Source organism: Lepidochelys olivacea (genome assembly GCF_965140295.1).
Source record: "Lepidochelys olivacea isolate rLepOli2 genome assembly, chromosome: 10".
NCBI classification, from domain to species: Eukaryota; Metazoa; Chordata; order Testudines; family Cheloniidae; genus Lepidochelys; species Lepidochelys olivacea.
The window spans coordinates 55341571-55364812 of NC_140420.1; the positions used below are offsets into that span (position 1 = coordinate 55341571).

Here is a 23242-nt window from a genome sequence, read left to right on the forward strand (position 1 = left end):
CCCCATTGTGCTCTTTCCTCTGTCTACTCCCCTCCTGTTTGTACATAGACACCTACACGTCAGCTTAGTAGTTCACATCCCCTGCCTGTATGTTGCTGTCTATATACTGAGAATTTTGGCGGGGACTCCTGTAGCTGGCTGACCTTTCTGCTAAAAACGAAGTCCTATTAAAGCACTAAGAAATTATATTAGTAAAATCAGTCTATAACTTCAAGTCACTCTTTATGTAAGGTCAAAAGTTCACCTATCTTGACGGCTATGACTCTTCTCCAGCAAATATTAGCCAATTTAACCAAATATCAAAATATATCATAAGTCCTTCTCTCAAGTCAAATCTGGCAATATTACATCAGACCATTTTTTAATACAGTCTTTTGTTATACTCTTACAGTGCCATAATTCCTGGTAATAACTCCTTTTTTTATATACAGTTTTGATTCTTACACTAAAGTACTTTTATATTCAATAACGCTGAACACTAAAAACCAAATGATTTCCTAGGTGTGCCTTGCAGTAGCGCATTATTCCCAGCCGACAGATCTCCAGCTCCTCTTTGCATTTGAATATGTTGGGAAAAAATATCATAATCCAGGTAACCATTTAAATATTTTTTTCTATTCTGTAATATGTGCACGTGTTCTAATATTAGAAGGTCTGGCTACTTTTAGCCAAAAGCAATGGCAAGAGTGTTTTGAAGTTTGCTCTGGAATGTCACTTAAATTAGTTAACATTGCACCAGAGCCCCCTACTTTCTGTGTTTAAATTAATCAGTGTGATGGTAATGCATTATCAAAAACAAAACAATCTTATCTTTATCCAAAACAAAACTATCCATACCAGCATGAGTACCATTATTGCTCATTCCATCCTTAAATCCTTCTAGTGTGTGTCTGTATTGATACTCTGGACACCTAGATAATCCCCCTTCAGGCAGGTTTGTTTACCTGCCCTTCTCTTGGGAATAAGTGTCTCTTCTGGTGGTATTGCAGGAGGATTTGTGCAACTTGGGACTTCATACCTCCTTTCCTAGAGGCTTACTAGGTATAACCTCCCACTCAAATCTTCCACCACCCCTGCTGAGTTGGAGCACACCCTCTCTGCTCAAGGCCAGTCTCCAACTGAACCTTGTCAGTTAGGTAAGCTTGGAAAAGATGCCTTTGGAACTTGATTTTTTAGTGTAACACTGCAAGGTCACTGCTTAGTGTTCCCCAGCCAATACACAGCTAAAAGCTACAAATTCCATCACAGTAAGCCTGCAAATATGGAAAGTGCTGTAGATGTGGTTCAGTAGCACTGAACATTTTATTTACTCTGCCATTTGCATTAGAAATAAATGATCTACCTACTACAGAAACTGAATGAATGTCATGAAATTACGGATCCAAATTTTCAAACATGCTTAAAAGAAGAGTTTGCTCATTTCTGTATGTGCCTGCATAAGCCCAGTGTGCGTACACCAGGAGAGTTTCATATGTTACGGGTGCAAGTTGGAGATACTTGAAAATGGGCAGTTATATAAAAAGGGACTTAATTAAGGTCCACATCGTTCCTCCAGCTGCATAGTGCCGTAATTAGCAAATTTTTAGAGAAAATCACAGCTGGGAACTGGAGAGGGGGAGGCAGATAAACAAAATGCTGAGTCCACCACAATCTCCTTAGAGCCACCTTTACCTCCTCCAGGAAATATCCTTGTGCCACATGGGAAAGGAAAAGGCCAGTGGAAGAGCTGCACAAAGTGGGTGAAATAAGCAGTGTGCTAATGTTGCCCCTGTAGCATTACAGTGAACCAGTGACAGCAAAGATAGTGGTTTTGCTGCGTGGCAGTGGCTTGGAGTAGGGGGACTGAAGAGTACTTCAGAGGGGGAAATCCCACTATATAGTGAGGCGTGCTCTGTGGTGGTCATGCCTGGGATTCCCTAGTCCTCTTGTCCCTTTCCAGCACTGCACTCTACCCACTCTGCACCCCTACCAGTCCCCAGGGACAATGGAAGCTGCAGTCTTTGTCCATTATTTCTTCCCCTTCTCTTTGCTTTTGCACAGAAGAACATATGGGTCATATTGCATTATGTTTTCTCCTCAGTGCATTTTTACCACATGTATTAAAAATATTAGTATTTCCTACTGTGAAAAGACAGTACGAAAATCACACAGTTGAGTGTTTTTTCTTGCCTTCCCCGAAACTACTGGAGTTTTAATCATGAAAGGGGCGGGTGGGTGGGAATTATTGCATGTATATATATTTCCCTGTTCCGAATTCAAGTAAAAGTTGAAGTGCCCCCAATTCCCTCCCAATCCTTTTACACCCCTCCCAAAAAAAAATACTGGGAGCAAAGGGCCAGATTCCTAAATGTATTGGGAGTTGGGTACCTAACCTGCTCAGACGCTTTTGAAAATCCCACTAACTGCCTGTCTGCATCTCTAGGCACCTAATTATCTTTGAAAATCTGGTTCCAAATCTTTTGCAGGATTCTTAATGTTTTATGTTTTGTCTTTAGTGTGTGGGTGAATATGGAGCTTTTTAAAAAATGGGACTAATAGAACTGGCCTGACATTTTGGTAAGCTTCCTTGCAGGGTTTTGTCAGTGCACATCAGTGCCCAGCCTATAGCATCTCCTGCTGTTCCACTTTTGGGCCTACTCGATAGAGACTGTCACTACTGGTATCAAGCTGTGTGATGATTTTTGTGATAGATGATGATAGGATGAGGTTATCAAATAATCTTAATTTATGACCTAATCTCAAACTTTGACCAGATCTACAAGAACTTGTTCATGTCCTATTTATTTTATAAAACATTTAGGAAATAAAAAGAGAAAGCATAAACAAATTATCTGGGCATCAGCATTATTTTTATGGCAATGAGAGAAATTTAAAAGGACTGCTTTAGTATGAATTCTTGAACATAACTTTTTTCATGTTAAATTCTAATTTAAATATCTTTAAGCCATCTGGAAACCAACAAAAAAGAAACCATCAGATTAGCTTTTGAGGTGCCATTTGTTCAGGGGTTAAATCCCAATTTCCTCCTCCGCCAACCTATTTACTTTACATAAAAGATACCATGGTGACTGCCATACTAGAAATTTGTGTATACGTAGATAATAAGAGAATTGGTAGAGGATTAAAGCTTTGGCCTGTTTAAATAACTGTATACTGGGTGCTAATTGAATACCCGTTAGGAGCATTAATACCACTTCTATCTTGATTTTTGGCGTAGGCTTCTTCTGGAAAGCGTAAAAGGAGAGAGTGCTTCAGTACCACTAAAAAGATTAAATTGTTGGTGTATAAACAGCAGGCAAAGACTTACAGGGGCAATGATATGGCCATAATCCTGCAGTCTGATCTGCTTGGACAGATCCTTATGCCCTTGCAGACTCCCATTATAGGCAAAAGAGGCTGCACATATAGATCAGATTATATAACTGGGGCTAAATTTGTGTCATTCATTTACAACTAAAATCAAATTAACTCTCAGTTTCAAGAAACAAAATGTAATTCCACTGAGCATGGTTGACCACCTTCTTGTCATATAAGGAGAGAACAGCTGAGTTTGACTAAGTATCATGCCAAAACATTCTAGCCGTAGAACTAAGGCTGTTCTACATAATATCCCATCAGGATGAGTAATTTATTGTGATAGGTTAGTAAGACTTAAACAGTTTTTACTGTAGTCTTTGTGTTAACACCAAAAAATAATTAACAGCCTCTTCCACATCTTTCCTGTCTGAACGAAATAGCTGGCCTAGAAAGCAACCCCTAAAGAAAAACTGTTGAAACTGTGGAAAGGACAATAAGGCAGCCCTGACTTGGAAGGGTTAGGACTCAATAATAGCCAATCTGTGTTCAGAATCTTTACTTTTAGTGGCGGATGGTAACTGAGCTACAAGAATAACTAACTTCTAACTTTTAACATAGAATTCCCTCTTTTAAAAAAAGAGTAGTATATTGTAGCAGTTAAATATTGTAATATGGGTGTAGTTTTAACATATTTAAGGGGAGACCCCAGGAGTTAATGTGACACTTTTGTTTCCAATTTCCATTATCCCTTAGCCTCTGTTTTGCAGAAACTGACACAGTACAGGTTTTCACTGCTTGCTCTGTTGAAACAGGAGTAAAGATATACTTGTCACTCTTGCATATTACCAAACAGCACCACTGCTGGTTAATCTTGCAAGTGGCAACATCCCTTCTAATAGAGAGACTCACCTACTTTTGTGTGGGAAGAGATAGCACTATAGCAATTTGCATGACGAAGAGTTGAAAGGGATGTTTTTTAAAATCTTGCATTGATTATTTTCCTTTTCCTAGCAACAGTAAATGGAATAGACCCAGGAGGCAGGGGCAGGGGCAGCAGTCAACAGACTCCTTTATTTGAAACTTACTCTGATTGGGATAGAGAAATCAAAAGAACAGGCGCATCAGAATGGAGAGTTTGTTCAGTCAATGAAGGTTACATGATATCTACTTGGTAAGTTTGAACAAAGAATGAGAAAAACAAGCTAATTTGACTCTGGCATCACTTTGGTGTTCTGGTAGCCCTCGGAGAGATCAGATACTTTTAGGAAAAAAACAGCTGTATTCTGATGAGAGATGAGTGTTCATAAAGGTTCAAAATTTTCTGTAAAGGTGTCTGTAAGACAATCTCCTGGAAGAGATGCCACCAGAGTTAAAGCAACTTGACTATCTTGTGGATCCCAAGGCTAACTAATGTATTGATATCAAATTAAGTGACATGGAAAAAAAATCCAAGGTTTGTTTTTATTGTATTTATAGTTTTTATCCTTCTGGTACAAACTATTCTTATTGTTTAAATTAACACAAATGTGCATGCCTGTAGAAGAAATATTAGCAAGATTTGAAGTTTTATAACAGGAAACAAGTAAAATAATGAGATCAGTCTGACTAGCACTGACTGTTGCTGCTGAAGTGCTTCTGTACACCCATTTATCTCAGTGGCCTGCTTTTGGTCTCCATCCGGGGCTGGTGCACTGCAGCACTAAGACTGGTAAACCACCTGTGCAGCAAGTTGTACTGTGGATTTGACTTCCTGTTCAGGCCATATTTTTTTGGCATGCTTTTAGATGTTTTGGCTAGAGGTGGGGAGATTTATGTCCCTCTTTGCCCTTTCCCCCAGCACATACACTGCTGCAGCCAAGGACAGAGTGCAAAGGTTGTAGGTTTTATTTTTCCTCCTAGTATCCAAGCAGTTGCAGTGGTGGGACCTAAGAGTGAGTGGCCCATCCACGATAATACCAGAAGTGCTAGTATCATGAGTGACTTGCTAGGCACATGCAGTCAGCATTGTTATCGCTAAACTGTGATAAAATGTATCCTGTATAACTTGGATTGTCATTCTGTGACATGGGTTATTAGGCACTGACACTCCTTGTTATAGCTTCTAGATTGTATCCTTTTTATTTCCAGAAAAGTAGATAAAACACCTGAAAGAAAAATGACTTATCTGTGTTGTATTTTTCTCCCCCAGCCTTCCAGAATACTTTGTAGTCCCATCTTCCTTAGCAGATCAAGATCTAAAGCTCTATTCTTACTCGTTTATTGGAAGACGAATGCCCGTAAGTGTCAACTTTATTCTGTTGCTGATCACTGTCAATCTTCATGACAGTAATATGTGTATGAATGAATATGGTTTGTGTACTCTATGTAGAAATTCTCATGCTGTCAGGCAATACTAACAAATTATCTCTTTCTGTTAGCTTTGGTGCTGGAATCACCCTAATGGGAGTGCTCTTGTGAGAATGGCCAACATTAAAGATGTATTGCAACAAAGAAAAATAGATCAAAGGTAAACAATACCCTAGCATAATTTCTTAACCAGACATGTATAATATGAGGCAAAAAGTGCCTGTATGGGATACTATACTTCATACTTGCAATGAGGGAGCCCCAAATCAGAATATCCTGTAGCCCACTCACATAAGAGTTGCAGATTCCAGTCCTCCCTCTCAGGTATAGGGGGTACTTGAACCGAAGGTCTCCCACATCCCATGTGAGTACCCCAACCATTGAGCTAAAAGTTGAGGGAGCTCCTCCTCCTCTCCCCCACACCATTTTGAGTAAGCTCATCTATAGGCACCCAGTGTGGTAGGTTTGCTGTGAGCACCCTTGCCAGATCAGGCCACAGAGAGGAGTTAGGTGGAGGAATGCCTGTATTTCCCTAGTTTTTGCATCATGCTGGGCCTTAGATGTCCAGATATCAGGCATGGGGCTACAGTGCCACACTCGGAAGCAGAAACATAAGTGCTAAGATAGCTTTGACTGTAAAAATTTAGTGGCCAAGCGAGTGTAGTCAGCTGAGCAGGGTTTTTTGAATCCTAGTGGGACCTGACTCTGGGATTTAGGTGCCTGAAGTGATAGTCAGGCACCTAAGTCTTTCTGTGTACCTTAGTACCTTGGAGAAATTCACACCAGCTTGCAAGGTCATTTGTTTGGTATCTTTTTTATTCTGTGTTTTAATTTGTTGGAAGACTTTGTAGACCTTCTGTTGCAACTGTTAGCATATTTTTATTTCACTTGATTATAAAATTGTTCTCAATATATATATGAAAAAACAAAGCCATACATTTAAATAAAAAGCAGGTTGGGCTTCTAGTCAGCATCTCTATTGGCATACACTTTTATATGCTGCTTTTGTATCATAGCTATTTTGAGAGCTATAGAACGCTGAAAATTGAATATAGATCATCAGTTATTTAGCTTTTGTAACTGAGATACAATGTCCCTCAAACTTTTACTTCAACTGTTTGGGTTTTGGTGGTCAAGTGATAGTCATAATACTTGAATCATAGCTTTTCATCTGCAACATTACCTAATGTTTATGTTATTTGCTTCAGTTTCCCTGACTGTAAAATGAGGGTTATATATTATGTACCTTTCTCAAGGCTATAGAGCAGGGGTGGGCAAACTACAGCCCGCGGGCCGGATCTGGCCCATCAGGGCTTTGGATTCGGCCCGCGGGATTGCCACCCCTGAGGCGCTGCGGGCCCTATGCCGCTCCCGGAAGCGGCCGGCACCATGTCCCTGCGGCCCTTGGGGGAGGGGTGGGCAGAAGGCTCCACGCACTGCCCTCGCCCTGCGGGTACCTCCCTCCAAGCTCCCACTGGGGGTGGTTCCCTGTTCCTGGCCAATGGGAGCTGTGGGGGGTGGTGCCTGAAGGCAAGGGCAGCGCGCAAAGCCCCCTGACCCTGGTGCGCGCTGCTGCCACCCAGGAGCCACTCTAGATAAGCTGCACCGGGCCGGAGCCTGCACCCCAAACCCGTCCTGCACCCCACACACCAACTCCTTGCCCTGAGCCCCCTGCCTGCACCCTGCCCCCCTGCTGCACCCTGCACCCCTTCTACACCCCAACCCCCTGCCCAGAGCCCCCTGTCACACCCTGCACCCCTCCTCCGCTCAACCCCTTGCCCTGAGCCCTTTCCTGCACACCGCACCCCCTCCCACACCCCAAACTCCCCCCTGCACCCCAATCCCCTGCCCCAGACCTACATTCATGGCCCTGCATGCAATTTCCCCACCCAGGTGTGGCTCTCGGGCCAAAAAGTTTGCCTACCCCTGCTATAGAGAAAGCTGGTGTCAGAACCAGGATTAAACTGAGGAGTTTAGGCTTCCAGTCCTATTCGCATATCACTAGGCCAGGTCTCACCTCACATACACTGGACTATATTACAAGAAATTACCACCTAGTTGAATACCACCTAAAGCAGGGATCTCAAACTCAAATTACCATGAGGGCTGCATGAGGACTGGTACATTAGCCCGAGCTGCATCACTGACACCTTTTCATACAAAGATACAAAAGCCACGCCCTCTGCCCCCGGCCCTGTCCCCACTTCACCCCTTCCATGAGGCCCCGCTCCTGCCCCACCTCTTCCCACCCCTTCCCTGCCCCATTCCAACCCCTTCCCCAAAGTCTCCACCCCAACTCCACCCCCTCCCTGCCCCAATTCCAACACCTTCCCCAAATCCCCACCACAGCCCTGCTTCGTCTCCGCCTCCTCCCCTGAGCGCACCATGTCCCTGCTCCTCCCCCCTCCCTCCTGGAAAGTCCTAAGCGCCACCAAACAGCTGTTTGGCAGCGGGAAGCGCTGGGAACTAGGCGGAGGAGCGGGGATGCAATGCGCTTGTGGGGGGTGGAGGCACGGGGGTGAAGGGAGCTATGGCGGGCTGCAGGAAATAACTCCACAGGCCACGTGTTTGAGACCCCTGGCCTAAAGGCTTTGTTGCTTACCACTTCTGTACTGCTGTCTATGATAGCTGTTTCTTATAGATCTTTAACAAGATATTGTTTTCAATTTTTCAAATTAATTTAGCTCATGTCTCAACAATAATGGGAACTGAATGTTTCTGAAATGTGTGTTAACAATTCTGCCTCCACATAGCATTCCAAATGACCAAAAATGCATGATGTGCATTATAGCTGAATGCTAATCAGATGTTTGTGCTCTTCCATTTTGCTGTTTGAGCAAATAGCTTTGCTATGTAAGCTAGTTGCCTTTGTAACTACAAGGAAAACCTTTTTTTTAAAAAGAAGAAACTGTGCACCTATTTTTAAGTGCTTTCAGTTGCTTACGCTTATCTATATTCTAAAGAACTTAATTTGAAAAGCTTTCTGCCATGTCCAATAATACAGTTTGGGGGTTTTTTTTGTTAGGATTTGTAATGCAATAACTCGAAGTCATCCACAGAGAAGTGATGTTCACAAATCAGATTTGGACAAGTGCCTGCCCAATATCCAGGAAATCCAGGCTGCGTTTATCAAACTTAAACAGTTATGCGTTAATGGTAAGTCACAATATCATCATTCTTCTGGTGGTGTGGTTTTTTTGAGGCACTGGCGGATATGGTTTCAAGAAAGCAGTGTGTCAAACTTTGTTAGGAAGCAACTAACTTACCTGGAATTGAAAATCTATACAAAGTGTGTTCATGTGTGTATATTATAATATAGCTTCTTTAGATCTACATTCTCTTACTCCTCTTTGAGACGTGGGTATAATCAAGCATGAGGTAAGCACATCAAATTGTGTGCTTTTCTGAGGGATGGAGTACCAAGTGCCTTCAACTGCAGATTTAATGGAAAATTATGTGGAAAATTATGGGCAGCATAGCCTATTGATTTAACTTGCTAACAAAACTAGCTAAAGTAAATGGCTATTTAAAAATGTACCCAGACATTCCTACTCTTCTTGCTGCAGAACCTTTTGAAGAAACGGAAGAGAAATGGTTATCCTCGCTGGAAAATACTCGTTGGCTAGAGTATGTCAGGTACGTACAAATATTATGACTAGACAGTAATCATTAATAATGTGTCTTTAATTTTTCACCAGTGTAAATATGCAATAAAACAAATACAGATGGAATTTGTATATGGTACAATTAATGAGATAAATATACAGGGATTCTAAAGATTTACACACTTAAACATTCTGTGTCTGTGTGTGCAGCTGAATCCTGCAAAGACATAAGTGAATGCTTAACTTTAAATACTTCAGTGGAACTTGTATCCTAAAAACTAAGCACACACACAAATCTTCGCAGGATTAGGACGATAATGGGCACCATGACAAATGTACAATTCAGAGTGGTATTTCTGTGGTACTGCAATCTTATCGGAAACAGTTGAGGTTTTTATATTACTTGAGTATATATTAGACTTGGGTTGAGATTTTCAAAAGTGCCAACGTGACTTAGGAGCATAAATCTCAATGAAAGTCAATGACATCTGTGCTCCTAAATCCCTTAAGTATTTTTGAAACGCCTGTCCTAATTTCTTAGAAAATGTGCAATATCTGTAGTCTTAATTGTTAAATTAAACTACTTTTTCTTTTTGCCTAGATCATTCCTTAAGCATTCCGCTGAACTTGTATATATGATGGACAGTAAGCATGTCTCAGTAGTTCTGCAAGGTAATATAATTGTATAGCATGTTGTAATTGTCATAATTGGTAGGTTGGAATGTTAAAGCATGGTTTGGTAAACTACATTTGTGATCTGTATACTTTACTGATATGTTGAAAGGCACAGATTTAAAATATTTTAATTTAATAAAATTAAATTGACTGATCGTAGTTGACTGTACCTCGACTGGAACATAGCCAATAGTACCTGGTAATATTCCCCCCCCCCCTCTTTTTTCTCTGATAAAGCGCCTCTGATGTGATCAAATCAAAATTGTAGACCAGTGAGTTTGTAGATCAGAATGTTTATCAACTCTAGCTACATTATCTTGGCATGTGATGTTGTCTTGGTCATTCCTCAGATCATATGCTACTTCTAAGAATTATTTCAGTGTTGGGCAGTGTTGATTCGTTGACTCTGACTCTGATTCGTTGACCTCCTCCTGGAGGTAGTAATGCCAGAAATGGTATTTAAAATAGTACTCCATACCAGTTCAGAGTACCTCTAGGTCTAAAAGAGAGTTTGGAAGCTCTCCATTAATTTGGGCTCCCGCCATTTCAGCCCATCTCAAATGGTAGGCATCTGGTTTTTTGGACAAACACTTAGCAGGTTATTCACATATCAGTGGTGTATATAGTTGGGAATCTTAACTATAGTGTGAGGCTCACTGAGATAAAGTTTGACTATACTGAAACACAACAGTCTCGAGATAGTGTATTTTGAAATTCACTAGAAGTAGAACACTAAACTGAATTACCAGTTTCTGCACTCTGATCTCTTTAATTATACATACATATATATTCAAATGCTCTTAATGTTTTCCACAGAGGACGAAGGGCGGGACCTGAGCTGTTTCGTAGCCTCCCTCATTCAAGTAATGCTGGATCCCTATTTTCGGACAATTGTTGGATTTCAGAGCCTGATACAGAAGGAATGGGTCATGGCAGGGTATCAGTTTCTAGATAGGTGTAACCACTTAAAAAGAGCTGATAAAGAGGTAACTATGTTGTATTGATAGCAAGATCACATGCATGCAATGAAATGACTTGACCCCATAAGCTAATGTCCAAAATCTTAATGTGAATTTTTTCAGTACTTTCTAAAGACAGGAAACTAATGTATAAAAAAAGAATAATCATTAATCAGATGAATGTCCTTTTTATCCTCAACTGTTGTGTAAAAATCATTAACACACTGGGTGAAATCAAATGCCACTGTTGATATTGATGTTATAATCATGTTAGAGTAAGCCTTTTCAAGTCTATTTTATCTCATGCTTTACAATAATTAAACCATTGGGTTCCAAGACTTTGACCCAGCAAGGATCTCAGGAGCCTCTTTTCAAGAGCACCTGTTAATTTCCTCACGCCCTTTTTTACATACAAAGCCAGACCAGTGTGTGGTTATTGCTGCAATTATCACAATACCCTTCTGATAAAGAGGAATGTGAAGCAAAGTACATAGTCTGTTCCGCAATTTTCAAATTGCAATCTATGGCTCACTGGGTGGTGGTTCAAGAATTGGTGGATGGCGACATGGTACCTGGCTTTGGTGGTTTTCAGACACTTCGACAGTATTCCAGGCTCTACACTGCAAGGAAGAGACTGGAGGCCTGTAAAAGCAGCTGGAAACAAAGAGTAGCCAATCTAACAGAGTCTCTTGGGGTGGCACTTAAGGAGAATAAAAATAAAACACCCTCAGGGATTGGAGCCACCAGCAGGACTAGAGCTGCCATGCAGCAGCAGCAAAGAACATGTCTAGGAGCAAAGGAAATAATGCAGCTAGGCAAAAGAATAGAAAAAAGACAACCCAGCCTCAAGAAAATGTGGGAAATGGGAGAGAAGAGCAGATGAGATTGCGAAAGGTTGAAAAAACAAAGAGCAGAAAGAGACAGCCCAGTTAACTTCTTTCCAGACACTCATTGCACTATAGACAGAAAACATTCATTACTTTCCTAATACTTTGTCATGCATAGGATTGCTGTATTTGGAGCAAGCGTGTTTTGTAATTATGATCCACTGAGATGTTCTTTTGAGATGATTCTTGGTTCACTCTGCAAAAAAAAGTTAGGAAATATCTGAAAGGAAAAAGTTAATAAAAATATTGCTAGAGCTGAAAAAATATATATAAATGCCTATTGGAATTTCCTCTCCGCCTGTGAGTTTTTTTCTTTCTGTAGTATATTTTGACCTCATTAAAGTTTTTAATGGAAACTAACATTTTTTATGACTCACAGAATCAATGGTTTTAATGCCAGAAGGGGCCATTTATGATCATTTAATTCACTTCCTGAATAGCACAGGCCATGCAATTTTACCAGATGGTTCCTGCATTGAGCCCATAACCAAGGTAGAGTAGCAAAAAACCCAAATATTCAGTTAGATTTTTAGATAGTTTAAGCTACTCCAGATATCATTAAGCTCATCTTAATTTATCTGCAACCCCACAACCCATACAATTATTACAAAGATTTGGAGTGGCTGCTCTGAGTGTTAATTTATGGCTACAGAGCACATTCTAAAATTAAAAAGAAACCAACCATCTTTTCTTCCTTCATAGTTCAGCAAAGAAGGGTCATTTGTTTTGTAAGCTACATTTCAACTGAAATATGAAAATAGACACGATTCTAAATGTGGCTGGAAAGAGGCCTCCCCTTTCCAAGTACTATAATTTACAGGTCACAGTCTTCCTGTGGTTTTGTTACAGAGAGAGTTTCTGATTGTACAAGTAACAGTTTAAATCTGCGTCTAAATGAGAACACAGACAGAGAAAATGTAATCTTCAAAATATTTCCTCCCCCCCCCCACTCACAAAATTTGGTATTTATTTAAGTCTGGAGATGATGTTGACACTATAATTCCTTTGTACCACCTACACTCGTTGGGCAGCACATGAAATCAACCTGTCATTTCATTTTACATTACTACAGTTTTCTGAGTTATTTGATTTATGTAATCATCTATTCTCTTATTATGTGGGTGAAAATGCTAAACGTGGGTATTGGGTATTTGTATTATAGATTCTGTGATTTTTTTTTAGATACAAACGTCTCTTCCCTATGAGGAGCATACTAAATTAGCTACTCTGATGAGGATGTTGGGGGTAACAAGTTGGTAAGGTTTTGGCAAAGATTATGTTACTTCTAATTACTGTCCATTTCTTCTTAAGTCTCCCTTGTTCTTGATGTTTTTGGACTCGATTTGGCAACTGCTAGAACAATATCCATCAGCCTTTGAGTTTTCTGAAACATATTTGACCATATTGTATGATAGTACACGGATCTCATTGTTTGGCACCTTCCTTTTCAACTGTCCTCACCAGCGAGTAAAGCAGAGCACTGTGAGTATGCAGAAGTGTTACCCTTACGTTTAAAATAATTGATCTTAGGCCTGAGTCTGTCTTGGGGGAGGGGGAACCACAATCTAAACTAAATGGCATTCATTCATTTTTGCAAAATGATGTGACAATTGCAACATGAGCTTTTAAGAAAAACATTGAGCAAAAATATTTAACGCAAGATGAGTGCTCATCAGATTGTCCCTGCAATGCTCTTTGCGTATACTGAAAATGGAAATGGTCTATGGGGGAGGAAACCCACCTTATTTCTGTAAGAGCATTGTTATTAAGTGCTCCATCATTTCCTTCATTCATACTCCCATAAGAGTGCTGCATACTTGCAATGGGATTTGTGTGCAGCTTCCTTTCATCTGTATGATAGACAGTGACTTGGATGGTATTTAAAGCTACAGACAAACTTTAAAATCTCTTGTGACAGGGCCACATAATTATTTAAAAATACCCAATGACAGCTTTACAAAAAGAATGCTAAAAGTCTGAGTAATAGTGATCAAGTACTATTCATTCAGAAAGAGAGAACAGCGGTGCTTCAACCTAAAAAGGGCCTATGATGGATATCTAAAAAAATTCCAACCTTCAGAGGAAGCACACACAAAAATGGGTGACTTGTATACACTGCATGCAGGGTAAAGAACAGTTTGTCACATGCCTCTCCAAGGGTAGGACAAAAACCAGGAGACCTAAATGTTTCTCAGGCTTGGTCTACATTTGCGGGGGGATCGATCTAAGTTACGCAACTTCAGCTACATGAGTAACGTAGCTGAAGTCGACATACTTAGCTCTACTCACTGCGGTGTCTTCACTGCAGTGAGTTGACTGCTGATGCTCCCCTGTCGACTCTGCCTGCGCCTCTCGTGGTGGTGGAGTACCGGAGTCGACGGGAGACCTCTCGGGGGTAAATATATCACGTCTAGACTAGATGCGATAAATTGATCCCCCCCTGGATTGATCGCTGCCTGCCGATCCGGGTAGTATAGACATATCCTCGGACAACTCTTCTACAATTTCAGAGTAGCAGCTGTGTTAGTCTGTATTCGCAAAAAGAAAAGGAGTACTTGTGGCACCTTAGAGACTAACCAATTTATTTGAGCATAAGCTTTCGTGAGCTACAGCTCACACCCATTGTTTCATGTTCTCTATGTATATAAATCTCCACACTGTGTTTTCCACTGAATGCATCCAATGAAGTGAGCTTTAGCTCACGAAAGCTTATGCTCAAATAAATTGGTTAGTCTCTAAGGTGCCACAAGTACTCCTTTTCTTCTACAATTATGACTCTGCTTAAAAGAATCAAAGACTCTTAGAACAGTGCAAGTAAATTCTAATATACACCAACACAAAACCGAAATTCTTTTAACCTAGAATTAAGACTGTAAATACTTACCAGTGTTCTCTCGGTGCTTTCCCCCACCTCTCCTGTTGTTTTCTCAAACACATACATTCATAGAAATAAAGATTAGAAGTTTCATTTTTTAAAAGCAAGTAAACGTTAAAAATTATGGAAATGTGGTTATCATCAACTAAACATTAGCTCTGCCCGAGCATTGCCAGCCACTTAAAAACCAGGATTTGTTTCTGTCCTCCACAGTGGTCACCTTGGTTGCCCTATATACTTTGACATTTGGTCTACAGCCATGCACACTGTAAGCCATGCCCCCTGCTCTCTGAGCTGCATTCAATAATTAGATTTGTAAGTAATTAAATTAGTTTGTTTTTAACATGTCTGAATATTCCTTCTTGCAGGAATTCGCTATAAGCAAAAACATCCAGTTGGGTGATGAAAAAGGCCTAAAATTTCCTTCTGTTTGGGACTGGTCTCTTCAGTTTACAACAAGAGATTGCATGCTCTTTCACAACCCCTGGTATATTGGAAAGAGTGCACCATGTGTACAAAATGGGTCTGTGAAAAGTTTTAAACGAACAAAGGTAATAACAGAAATACATTGAAATCAAACGTCTGCCAGTGGACTTCTCCTTTTAGCAGCTTAGTTACAACGCCATTATTGCTTGATGTCCCAGCCTATAGATAAGGCATTAAAAATGAATTTCTCTCGAGTGTTGGGCCATATGGCTTCCAATGCAGTCTCTGGTATGCTTGGGCTTACTGCCGACACAAGGGAGACTTATGGCATGACTGCAGCTATTGTGTGATATAAAGGTGCTTTGGATTAACACCGTTATCCATATTGTTTCATAGATCCTCAGAGTTTTTTCATAGACTACTGATTTTTTTCCATTGTTTAATATTGTAGAATTCAGTCGAAATTTATTTACAACTATTTTATTAGGTCACGAACTGTCGAATTATATGCCATACAAGCCACCCCAGTGATTAGACTCGCAACTTTACTATGGTTGTGAAAGGATGCTTCACTTAGTCTCTTCTTAGTCCCCCAGTGGAGAATTGTAGGCATCCATGAACACTGCCAGCTGTAGCAGATTAAATCTGAGGAAAATTAACCATGTTTATTTCATATCTTTTTCTGCAGAAAAACTACAGCTCAACGCTGAGAGGAATCCCCCCATCGTTAAAGAATGGGATCATCAACGAGCAAGAGTTTCTTCCAAGAAGAAATTCACTGATACTAAAGCTGAAACCAGACTTTCTTCAGCAGATGGATAGCCAGACCAATAGCATGGAGCAGTATTTCAGAGAATGGTTCTCAAAGCCTGTTGATTTACATGGTGTAATTCTACCCCATCTCTCTGGAACACACATAAAACTGTGGAAACTTTGCTACTTCCGCTGGGTTCCTGAGGCCCAAATTAATAATGGTGGCTTTATTACTGCCTTCCATAAAATCTCTGTGCTGACAGACCAGGTAAACATGCTAAACCAGAGTCTTCGGCAGTACAAAAGCAGCTCTTCTTTGCAAGTGAACTGTTCAGAACTGGATCAAAGCAGGATGTACTTCAGAGCAAATGGTTTAAATGACACTGCTGGGACCCCAGATTTTCTCTCCTCCTCATTCCCATTTTCTCCAGTAGGGAACCTATGCAGACGGAGCATTCTGGGAACACCATTAAGTAAATTTTTAAGTGGTGCCAAAATCTGGCTGTCCACTGAGACACTTGCAAATGAGGACTAAGATATTGTGATGCTTAAACATTTGGGCGGAAATCGCAGACCACTGTGTCTTCTTTTAAGTTAACACTGCTAACTGCGGTATCTGAAGCTGTAATAATTTTATTTACAAATATTACATAAGTTTTGCACAAATATTTAAGAGCAAAGCAAATCATGCTTCAAATCGCACAATTTTATTTTCAGTAGGTGTCATGTAAACTTCTTGTCTGGTTTCTGACAATTTCTTCTGTGTTTTCTAGGTCTGGCTCATTATGTAAGATGCAGCGATTTCACTCACTAATGCAAAGGTTCCGTGTGGTCACTAATCAGGTTTTCTTTTTGTTTGCTATGTCTGTTTTCCCAACGGTTGACTGAAGCTAATCTTATGTCAACACAGATTAGCAAATCAGATTGGTGAAAACAAACATCAAAGACATTTAGCATTAATGTAGACATATTGACTGGCCGTTGTAGAAGTCTGGGAACAAACTACTTTGTCACAGTACAGGTTTAGTAAGGACACATTTATATGCTTCCATACTATCTTGCTGTGACTTGGTTTACTGAGTGAATGTTGCACTGGTGCAGTGTGTACTGGTTTGTGTTTTCAGTTACCTATTAGAGAGATTATTCAAATTGTTGTTTAATGTCATGAGCTTGCCTTTAGTTCACAGGAACTGACTTCAGGACAATATGCACTGTTAACCTTAACATGTTCACTGTAGAGAATGTTATTGTAGCCTTAGAAGTGCCTTTAATTGGAATGAAATATTAGTAAGATGTGTCTAATGCACCATGAAACATTTTTTTTCAATATGTTAATGACCTGCCCACTAATGTAAACATAATTTCCATATTCTGATTCATAAAACAAACTCTGGAAATCACCAAAAAGCCATTTTCATTTAGCCTTCTGAACAGTGGAAACCTTAAATGGCAATATGCAAATTAGCAGGGAAGTTCTCTCTAGCCTAAAACAAGACTGATTTCCTGTCAGTCCCAGAAAATAAAGAATCTTATTCTACCACTCCTAGAACTACTTTGTTTCTTATGTGTCCATTTACAGGAGTGGAAGTTGTGCTGGGAAAGTCCAGTTTTTTTCCCTTGACACAACTGACCTAACTACCGAAGAGTTAGGGGATGGATTCTTTTGGCTTCCTCACACAACCTCCCCCCCCCCCTTTTTTTTTTTTTAAGTATTGCTGTGAAGGTTTTTTCAGTTTTAAAGATAATGAGAAATCAAAGAGATTTTTCAAAATACCCTTGTTTTGCAGCAGGAAAGGGCTGGTTAGGAATTTTCCCATTTCTTTGGTTGAAGAAACATTACTTGAAGCTGAGCAGATCAATCAATGTGCCACAGTATTATAGTAGCCAATTTTTTTTTCCCCCCAAGAAGATCTGGTTCCTGCAAAGTCTTCCTCAAAATAGCTGAGAGGTACTAGAATAAGGAAAAATTACTCAGAAGTCTGTTGGAACAACAGGTTAGCTTTTCTGTTATCTTGGGCAAAGCTTTCCTGGGCCTGATACTTGGTATACAAGACCTCAACCTGTGTGCTGATTTTTGGTACCAAAAAGGAAAATAAATAAACCACTTGGACAGTTTTTATGGTATGAGCAGTAAAATAGATTTCCTAAAACAGTTAATGCTCATAAGAGTCCATTTTAGCATTACCAAAGTTTGGGGAGTAAATTACTTTAATAAGTACAAAGTGTTTGTTAATACATAGGATGTTAATCTTTGAAAAAAGAGTACAAGAACTACCTGTGTAAGGATTTCTAGCTTGTATTTTCAGTTCATACAATAATCTGTATTTTACATGCTACAGATATTCTTTTTGGTAAATATTATGCCTTTAAAAAAACTGCCTAAATATCTATTTACCAAACAGAACAGTTTTCAGAATTTGGGGGCTAAGCAAGCACAAGTGGTGTGTTACTGGTATCCAGGTTACTCTAAAAATCTGTTTTGTTGCATCCTTAGGGCCTGATTCTGAGTACTTAATCATTCCTATGTATTTGTTTTACCCTGTATATTTAATAGTTTAATGTACTGTTGAAAGGCAGTTCCTAATAATGTATAGTTCAGGACCTGCCCAGCTATGTAAACTGATTCATTTCCCGTGGTAAAAAGCTGCCTTACTGACAATACCGACTGCTCTGAACTTACCTAAGGGCCCTTACGTCTTGCAAGTAGCTCTGCGGACTGAGTACATATCTACAGCTATCTTCCCTACACACAAGCTCACATCTCTTTAAAGTCTTGTTGGCAATTTTAAAATTAGGTACTATTAATACCATTAGTGTTTCGTAAGAGTAGAAAAACTATAAACGAGCTTATTTTTATATCATTTGTTTTCTAACCACATGCAGTGCTTTGGTTGATAGTAGGCTGTTGTATCATGATTGTTTTGCTAGATTGTAAACAATATTAAGAACATAACCTAGTGAGATATGATATGCTGGTTGATGTGGTCAAAGAACAACTCTAATGCCTTTCGCTATTGCAGGTCATGGTGAGGTCAGAAGTCTCGGTAGTGCAATGTCATTAAGTGAATTACTGCCATCTACCAAAGAAATGCCTACAAATTTATTAACCTACTGAAGTGAGTGTGTGTATTTTTTTAAACATGCAGGTAAAATACCACTCGACTATTAAACCACCTTTGTGCTTTTAATGATGTGTGTGTAGTAGGATCAAAGGTTTTGGCTGTTAATCTCAGAGGGATAAATTAAAACCAAAACATTTCTAATCTTTTTATTTAAGAAAAAGGCTAAAACGTCAATCTGCATCTAACAAGAGACTGAACAACTGGTTTCCTAAATCCCATTGAGTGATAGATTGCTAATGGTGTTGCTGCAGCAGGTTACAGAGTTGACATTTTAATTGAAACTAAAACCTATGTGCCTAATGATGACTTACTGAATAAAAGTGTAGTTGCCAGGAGGAATACAAAACCCTGGCACTGAGGTTGTGAATGTGAAGTAAATTAGACTGTTAATAAAAGGTCATACCTTTCCACTGTCTTTCTCAGTTTATTTTACTGGTTTAATAAAAATGGTGCAGGAGTAGACGAGGAAGAGTCTGCAGAAAGATTACAAAGCAGCATTTGTTCTGTGTGGCCCATTTGATATTTTCTCAGTGACTGCGTCTTACTTTTTTTTTTGCTTGTCAAACACACCCATGTTGCCACTTGGTGTTTTTTTCCTTCATTTGAGACTGTTGTGTCATTATTTGAGTTTGAAAAGGTCACACAAATAACCTACTTTGGTTAGATGAAGAGACAGTGTCTGAAGTAACTTTGTTTTGTTGCCATCAATATTGAGGCGTTAGATCTTTCTTTGGTGTTACCATTTTGCCCCTATAATCTCTGGAGTTGTGGATTCCCTGTGATATCAGTACATACAGTAGGTATCTAACGAGCTGCAAATTTGGTTCAATATTGGGTATGCAGGCACCACAGCATTTGTCTCTTTAAGGGAATAATAATATAGCATAAGTAGAAATACTATCCTTAATCATAAAATAGCGAACACTCATTACATCTCCATTTTTTTACTCCTACACTTAATATAGAAAGTTTATACAGGGGGCTGTATATCTTCTGTTAAAAGCTTAATATTATTCTCTTATTGTATGTCTGTTCTGAGCCTCCACTTAACCTATCCCTTATTTACAGCATTAGGTACTTTAGGGGGAAATAATCACCTTTCAGGGAGTTAATTCTTAGTAAACTGAACATTTGCACTCCCTTGCCCTTCTCCCCATTAGCTAGTGACTCTCAAACTGTTCCATGCATGGAAGTAGGACAGTTGGTGTTGGTCTCATGGGCAAGAATACTTCATGGCACTTAACTCCAAAAGAGCAGACTTTGGTACTTAAAATGGTTCAATTGGCTGAGCAAAGTGAGACCCTACAGTCAATTTAATCTGTCTGTAAGGTGATAAGCAGTGAACAGTGCCTCTAATCACTTCCAAAAATATCAGGGATTGTTCTAGATCTCAGATAGGGGCTCACTGTATGCTCCTATCACCTGGTGACCAGGCTCATCAGCTTTAAGCAAGTCTGTAATTGTCTATAAATCAAAACTGGTTAATGCGAGCCATTACTACCTTGAAGCATCATCATCGTAACCCTAACTCAGCTCTGCTCATTGTCCCACTAATCTACTACTCAAAGATTTATCTCACATGGTACATCATCTAGTGGTGTGTAATTACTAGCTAGCTTTGATTTAGTAAACTAAAAATATCAGTACAGCCATGGAGGTGTAAGGTGGCTGTCTGAGTAATGGAGGTGTGACCTTGAGCTGATTTGCTCATGCACATCTGCCCAAGATGGAAATTGCACATCCATGTAGCATTGTAGATGTACCTCGAGCCAGACAGAAATAAGAAGGGGGGCGGCACAGGTTGGATTGCCGGGAGGTGAAGGATGGAAGGCTTCTCCTCCTGTTTTTCCTATAAAACATGCTTTTGAGTTATAGCAGTTTAGGGCACATTTGATGAAACTCAGACAGCTGAAATATAGGCACAGCTGCCAGATTACCTTTGTTAGTTAAGATCCCCTAAGTCACCTCTGTTCTACTTAGAAGAAAACCATGAATTCTTCTTCCACTTTGGAGACCTGATTTACAGTAAATAAAATCTGTTTGTTCTTTACCAAAACAAGCACATCTTAAGAACTCCATTATTTCCATTGGTCAGGACCTAATTAAAAACACTTATCTAATGTCCTTAGTGGCAGGTGCTTAAAATAGGAGGCAACCATTAGCACATATTCATACTATTTATTTATTTTTTTAAAATAACCACCCCTCCTCTTCCAACATGTTCTAGACAGTTTTATTCAACTGAGGCGTTTACTTTTAGCTCCAACTGCAGCCACGTGACAAACTTCTACAGCAGCTCCCAGCTTCTTCAGTTCACCCAGCCAAATCATCTGTTTGTAGGAGAGGCGATCATTGGGACCCTTAACTTCCACCAGCTGAAATGTTAATGTTAAAAAAAAGCATTAATCTTATGCTTAGGTTTAGTAACTGAAAGCATCAACTAGGCACATAGTACCAGCTGTTTGGATAAGAGCATTTGTACCTTTTACTGTAAGAATGGCTGTTAAGAGGAAGCTGTTGCAGTTTTTAAACAAAATTTGAATGTGTGTTAAAGGAAGGCCATTAATTACAAAAATTAACTTCCAGTGTTTAATCATCAACCTCTGTACATAAGTTGTCTGTTAAAGGACAGTTAGTAACTGGATAGCTAAAGGTAAAAGTGTTACACTAGAAAATCCTATTGGTCAAAGAAACAGACTCTGGGACCTGTGTGTCCTGAACAACCAAGTTAAAGTATTTTATATAATCCACAATTCCTAGGGAACCGCTTCCAGCAGAACAAACAAGGCCTGTCTAGCTGAAGACCAACTTAAAATAGACATATGTTCCTGCAAAGTCCCAGACAGCTGGTTTTTGGAGTGATTCCACACTTAAAAAAGACTCCCACAGCCAGGTTCTGGCCCGTGTCCACTTTTAGTACCTCTTCTCTTGCCCTTTACAAGAAAAGAAATCTTCCTGGTGAATCTGCGTGTTTAAAGTTACCATGCAACTTATCCCCTAGCAGCCCAACACATCATTTTCTGCTACAGCTATGCTACTCCAACCTCTGCCCACCCTACCTCAGGGGTGCTTCTCCTAGTTGCATTTTTAGGTTTATCTTCTATAGCAATGCTCTACTACTGGTGGGTAAATGCTATCCTCAGTAAACTGAATAGAACCTAAAACTATACCAAGTAACTTCTAGTTCAAGTAAAGCTTTCCTTACCACTTCTGGGAAGACCAGTTTGGTACAAAAGGAAAGTTTACAATCCACTCCAGTAAGCTCTCCCTCCCTCTCAATTTACTTTTCACAACTGTTAGCCAGCCACCAGGTTCCTTACAAGACAAAATTACATTTACCTTGCCTCTCTCTCTCTCTCTAGTCAAAATGGCTCTTATGTTATATCTGGACAAAACTAAGGCTTTTCAGTACACAGTTCTGGTGGAGGATCCCAGCAGGAAGAGTAAAGGCTTCTGCCACTCTGGCAATAAAGCTTATGGTCAGAAGTTCTTGTTAGGCAGAGGGGCCCTGTACTCATCTGCACAGAAAGATTCATTGGAAGTATTTCAAGACAGCTACTACCAGGCTAATGTGCTTCAGAGGACACAGGGTACTAAGAAGTGTTCACTTCCCTGCTGGTCACCTTTACTCAATCCAGGTGGTGTAGCAGAGCTACAGCACTTACATATAAATAATTGTTCATATGCCACCAGTCTGGAGCGCTGATGGAGTGGTTTTCCTTTAGTATATATACACCTGCAGTGCAGATTATTTGGGGGGAGAGTTTATTACCCACAGTACCTTTTCAGCTATCGTTAAAATTAACTCATAAATCCATACTAATCCATCTGTCTTTATAGCTTTTTTTTTTTTTTAAGCTCAGGGCTACAGAAATTCAATACAAAGGTGACCCAATAATTCCAGACTGGTGTATGCAGATATCTTTACAAGTAAAAATTCTAGATTAGCAGTGTTGGCAGAAAACAATTAGGTACCCACAGCATGGAGCAGTATGCTTGATAATGAGGTAGTATGAATTTCCACACAACAGGACTAATGCCTACTTCTCCTGCATGTGCACAAACCAGAGCAACAGCACCACGGTCCTGCACTGTAAAGTACGTTCCTTTAATACATGCCCTGCCAAACAGGGCAAGTTCAGCTACCCAGTGTCCCTGGGAAGAACTCTAGCAATGAACATTCTACCCACTCTCAGGTTTTTATTCCTCTGTCCGCCTGGGTGTTCACTGAAGACCTGCGTGTGGGATGGGAGTAAAGTAGCGTTTGATTACATACCACAGTCTGAGTAGAAGCTGC

The 23242-nt window shown here is 39.9% G+C and overlaps 2 protein-coding genes across 8 annotated transcripts in view; one reads left to right on the plus strand and one right to left on the minus strand.

The window, feature by feature from the left end:
• Positions 1-19352, plus strand: part of MTMR10 (myotubularin related protein 10) — a 67707-nt gene extending 48355 nt beyond the window's left edge. Inside the window, exons 6-16 of the mRNA XM_084641463.1 lie at positions 502-592; positions 4309-4468; positions 5486-5573; positions 5715-5803; positions 8669-8799; positions 9210-9279; positions 9850-9920; positions 10740-10909; positions 13081-13251; positions 15013-15195; positions 15759-19352. Of these exons, the coding sequence (XP_084497589.1) occupies positions 502-592; positions 4309-4468; positions 5486-5573; positions 5715-5803; positions 8669-8799; positions 9210-9279; positions 9850-9920; positions 10740-10909; positions 13081-13251; positions 15013-15195; positions 15759-16358 (1824 nt within the window). The 3' untranslated portion in view covers positions 16359-19352. The remainder of the gene's footprint in view (positions 1-501; positions 593-4308; positions 4469-5485; positions 5574-5714; positions 5804-8668; positions 8800-9209; positions 9280-9849; positions 9921-10739; positions 10910-13080; positions 13252-15012; positions 15196-15758) is intronic.
• Positions 19353-21103: 1751 nt separating this feature from the next.
• Positions 21104-23242, minus strand: part of FAN1 (FANCD2 and FANCI associated nuclease 1) — a 44071-nt gene continuing 41932 nt past the window's right edge. For all 7 annotated transcript variants that reach the window (XM_084641849.1, XM_084641846.1, XM_084641847.1 and 4 more), the window contains one exon: positions 21104-21320. In XM_084641849.1, coding sequence (XP_084497975.1) covers positions 21183-21320 — 138 coding nt within the window. In that variant the 3' untranslated portion in view covers positions 21104-21182. The remainder of the gene's footprint in view (positions 21321-23242) is intronic.